Raw genomic sequence first — 4,508 nt, 5'->3', positions numbered from 1 at the left:
AGTCAACATGGATTGCTATTGGGTGTTTCTCTAAGACTGTCTCATCAAACTATTCTTATGCCCTTTGCTTTTCTGCCCTCTTTACCCATCCTCCCCTTAAGTGCTTAGAAATGTTCTTTTGCACATCATAAGGAGCTTGTGGGAATTTGACTACATCCTTGTATCCACCAGACATGCTACTTCAATGTAATGGTCCCTTCAGAGTTTAGTGCTTTCCTACAATACCTACATCTTAACTTTTTTTTTTTGTCAGTTTCTATTAGCTTTTCATGCAACCATACTATATACCCACCTCCACCTCCACCTCCACCTCCACCTCCAATCTTAACTATTGTGCAACAATTTTAAACCTTTTGACATTGTCTTTTTTTTTTTTTTTTTTATGAAAAAATAACTTAATTAGCACTATGCTGAGAGGCCAAACGTTTTACAGCCGAGGAAACAAGGTCCCACAAGCATCAGCAAGGATAAGAGGATACACAAAAGGGGGAGGGTCCAAACATCTAAGGTTCTACTAGCAGAACTATGAGATGCGAGAGCATCCGCAACCCCATTGCCTTGACAAAGAGTATGATGGAAGGAGATATGGAGAAACTGATGAGGCAAGTTAATACAATCTTGCATAATATGATATATCCGCCAAGGAGCTTCTAAAGCAATTCCATTCATAATGTGAACAATAAGAAGATGATCACTTTCCACCTGAACAGAAAGAAAACCATTCTCCACAGCTAAAGTAAGAGCTTTTCGAAGAGCTAATGGCTCAGCAACTAGACCAAAAGATGTACCAATATAAGATCAAAAGCCCAACAAAAATGTTCCATCTTTGTTGCAAATCACTCCCCCAATACCTGCTGGTCCTGGACATCCAAGATAGGAACCATCTATATTTATTTTAACAAAATGAGGATGAGGAGGGATCCACTGAACCTGAATAGTGCTAGCAACATGATAATCATTAGGCTCTTTACAGAACTCCAAAGCAAAACGTTTGCTAATCTTGGCCACCAGAAAAGGAGGCTTTACTTGAGATCTATGAATGATATTCAAATATTCTAGCCAAATATTCCGAAGCACACTAGCCATCAATACATTGATCCAATCCTTTGATTGACGAGTGGAAGGAATATTAAGAATATAAGTGATCCAAGCTGGAACTAAAGTTGTCGCAGAAGGAATATGTTGAAGACGAGCAAAAGCCCAAATTTCCTTTGTATAGCAGCAATGTAAGAATAAATGATCAGCTGACATCAGAGAAGTATAACAAAATGGGCATTGGTCAACCAAGTGAGAACCTCTTTGCTTGAGAAGTGAAGGAAGTGGAGTCTTTCCCAAGAGTAATTTCCATAAGAAAGAACGAGCTTTAGGAGCAATAGGAATATGCCAAACTTTTCGCCAAATTTTGTGTCTTTCTCAGGTAGAGCTAAGCGATAAGCTGAAACAACTGTAAACTTTCCATTTGTTGTTGGAGACCAAATAAAAGAATCCTCACACTCTATATATGGAATAGGAACAGACAATATATTATCAGCATAATCTGGAGGCCACCAATGTCTAACCATAGAAGTCTTCCAAATCTCCAAATCTGAATCAATAAAATCTGCAACAGTTGAAGGAGCCTGAAATGGTAGAGGAAAAGAAGCTGCTAAAGGGACCATACCCGGAATCCAAGGATCGACCTAGGGGTTGATAGATCGACCATCACCAAGTCGAATGAAGAGCTCTTTAAGAAGCAAGTCATGACAAAAAATGATTGATTTCCAGTCCTAAGAAGAATTACAATGGGAGGTAGCCTTGAGAAATGAGCAATTAGAAAAATACTTGGATTTCATAAGGGTATTCCATAGAGAACCGGAATCAGTGAGAAACTCCCAAGCCTTCTTAGCCAAAAGGGCTTGATTCATATGAGATGATAATTTTATATTTGAGCCTCCAGATTTTTTTGATTTGCAAATGGTATTCCAATTAATTGTAGGAACCAAGCTTTTTTCCCCATTGGACCATAAAAAAGAACGATTCAAGGAATCTAATTTATGAAGAATGGTTGCTAGAAGTTTATAGCAAGACATATAATGCAAGGGAATACCTGAAAGAGTGGATTGAATAAGAGTTTGTTTTCCTGCAAAACTAAGAAGCTTAGACTTCCAAGCTGTTAAGCGAGAGTTAACTCGAATAATGAGATCTTGGCAAAGACTATTTCGAATTTTCCCCCCAATAAAAGGAACACCAAGACAACTATCCATCCTGGATGACGTATGGATATGAAAATGATCAAAAGAGTAATCGTTTGAGACCAGATGGAACATTAAGGCTGAAATGGGCTTTGGTTTTTTGAAGATTCAGGGCCCGGTCAGAATAAGAACAATATTCATTGAGAATCTACTGAAAGATATTTACCTCATGGGTAGTAGCTCTTCCAAACAGAATGAGAACGTCAGCAAAAGACATATGACAAATTGGGGAACAATTTCTGGAAAGTCGAATCCCATGGAGACGCTTTTGTAGAAGAGCAATATTAAGATGTGAAGCCAGAACTTCAGCACAAAAAATGAAAAGATAAGAAGAGAGGGGATCTCCTTGACGTAGACCTCTAGAAGGTAAGAAACGATCAAGGGGGGATCCATTAAGAAGAATAGAAAAAGATGTGGTTTCGACACAAAACATCACTAAATTGACCCATGAAGGCTCAAACCCGAAGGCTAAAAGAGTTTTACGAAGGAAGCCCCATTCAAGGCCATCGTATGCTTTGCTCATATCAAGCTTAATAGTCATATAACCAAAATGACGGCACCTTTTGGATTTAAGGAGATGAAGAAGTTCATGCCCTACTAAAATATTATCCTGAATATGCCTACCCTTGATGAAACCATTTTGGTTGAAGGAAATGACTCGATTAAGAATGGGGCGGAGATGATTAACAAAAATGCGAGAGATGATTTTATAGGAAAAATTACACAGACTTGTAGGTCGATATTTAGATATGGAAGATGGAAAATCAACTTTGGGAATAAGGGAAATGAAGGTATGATTCAGATTTCGAGAGAAGTAACCATTAGTGAAAAAAGACTGAACCATACCAATAACTCGACTACCAATAATATCCCATACCTTGTGATAGAAGATCCCAGGATGACCATCAGGCCCTAGTGCTCTAAGACCCTAGAAAAAACCACCCTTCGAATTTCATCACTAGAAACTGATGCCAACAACATGAGGTTATCAGCCTCTGTAATGCGACCTCTAATAGGGTCAAAGTAAGCATCATTCAGAATTGGATTTGAGGAAGTATAAATCTGTCAAAAATGTTGAGAGATAATATTTTCAGTAAATGTAATACGTCCATGAGAGAGAGATGAGATTCTATTTCTTGATCTGCGTTGAGTAGTAGTAATGTGAAAGTATCTCGTATTGGCATCACCAAATTGAACCCAACGAAGCCTTGCTTTTTGTTCCCATAGTTTTTCAATTTGCCCAGTGGTCCTCTTGACAGAGGCTAAGAGAAATTGTTCATGGGAGTACCAATGAGAGTTCCTGAGCTTGAAAGGTATAGAATGATGAAAGTCTAACTGATGACGTAAATCCTTCAGCCTAAAATCCAAATTGCCAACTTCAATTCTGTTCCACTGATAAAGAATCTTTTGGAGATCCCACAACTTAGCTAAAAGAACATAAGAAGGAGAGCCCAAGGAATTGGTTCGCCAAGAGACTTCTACAACATGTCTAAAATATGGCTCCATAATCCAAAAAGCCTCAAAGCCAAAAGGGTAAACAAGATGTTCCTGATTGCCGTCAGTATAGAGCATTAAACCCTTATGACCAGATGTTGAAACCGTAATATGCCGAGAAGAAGTTAAAAAAATTCTGTCCAAGCGCTCTTCTATACGAAAATTACCATGCCTCTGATTACTCCATGTGAAGGGAGTTCCTTGAAATGGAATTTCCATAAGACTCGCTTCTTGAACAAAATTGAAGAATGGCAAAACCTGTCAAAGAGTAATAGGGCGACCACTCTTTTTTTCTGACGGGAGTAAACATGAATTCCAATCACCGAGCAAAACCCAATGTCTATCAATAAAATCCTTCATATGAGATAAAGATGTTGGATTTATGGGCTAAATTAATTATTCGGGTTGATTAAATGGGTGAGAGTCAAATTGCATGAACCGGTTCGGTCCACTCTCAAGCTTAGGGATATGCTGGCTCAACCCATTGTGGTTTAGGGTTTTGAGTGCAGGACAGTATTATAAATACTAGGTTTTGGGTCCCTACAATTATTATTCATTCTTCCCCACTTTACCACTAAAGTGAGAGAACCAAGGAGGTTTAAGGGGTTGTAGAAGATCCATAGCCAAGCCAATAGAGCGAAAGTGGGAGTGACCAACATCAATCATCTTCAGCATACTAGGTGAAAGGTACAAATCGATCCTCCATAATTTTATTAGATTCGTGTTCTTGTTTTTCCTGTGTGGTTTCCTCAATAGGGTTTCAATCTCAAACCCATAGGGAGT

The 4,508-nt window shown here is 38.6% G+C and overlaps 1 protein-coding gene across 1 annotated transcript; it reads right to left on the bottom strand.

The window, feature by feature from the left end:
• Positions 1-329: 329 nt before the first annotated feature.
• LOC122071411 lies at positions 330-3,944 on the bottom strand. Its single transcript, XM_042635756.1, has 2 exons — positions 3,338-3,944; positions 330-1,444 (listed from the first exon to the last, which is right to left on the bottom strand). The coding sequence occupies exons 1-2, from the start codon at positions 3,942-3,944 to the stop codon at positions 1,251-1,253; spliced, it is 801 nt and encodes a 266-aa protein (XP_042491690.1). The 3' UTR covers positions 330-1,250.
• Between the last annotated feature and the right edge of the window lie 564 nt (positions 3,945-4,508).

Source organism: Macadamia integrifolia, unplaced genomic scaffold (assembly GCF_013358625.1).
Source record: "Macadamia integrifolia cultivar HAES 741 unplaced genomic scaffold, SCU_Mint_v3 scaffold_218A, whole genome shotgun sequence".
NCBI classification, from domain to species: Eukaryota; Viridiplantae; Streptophyta; class Magnoliopsida; order Proteales; family Proteaceae; genus Macadamia; species Macadamia integrifolia.
This window is presented reverse-complemented; position numbering and strand designations above follow the sequence as displayed.

What these genes read in the sequence shown, in the direction of transcription:
- LOC122071411 (XM_042635756.1), bottom strand. Translation starts at nt 3,944, where the DNA reads ATGGAAATTCCATTTCAAGGAACTCCCTTCACATGGAGTAATCAGAGG. An exon ending in CTCATCTCTCTCTCATGGAC is followed by an intron (nt 1,445 to 3,337) that starts GTATTACATTTA and finishes GAAAGTTTACAG; the next exon opens with TTGTTTCAGCTTATCGCTTA.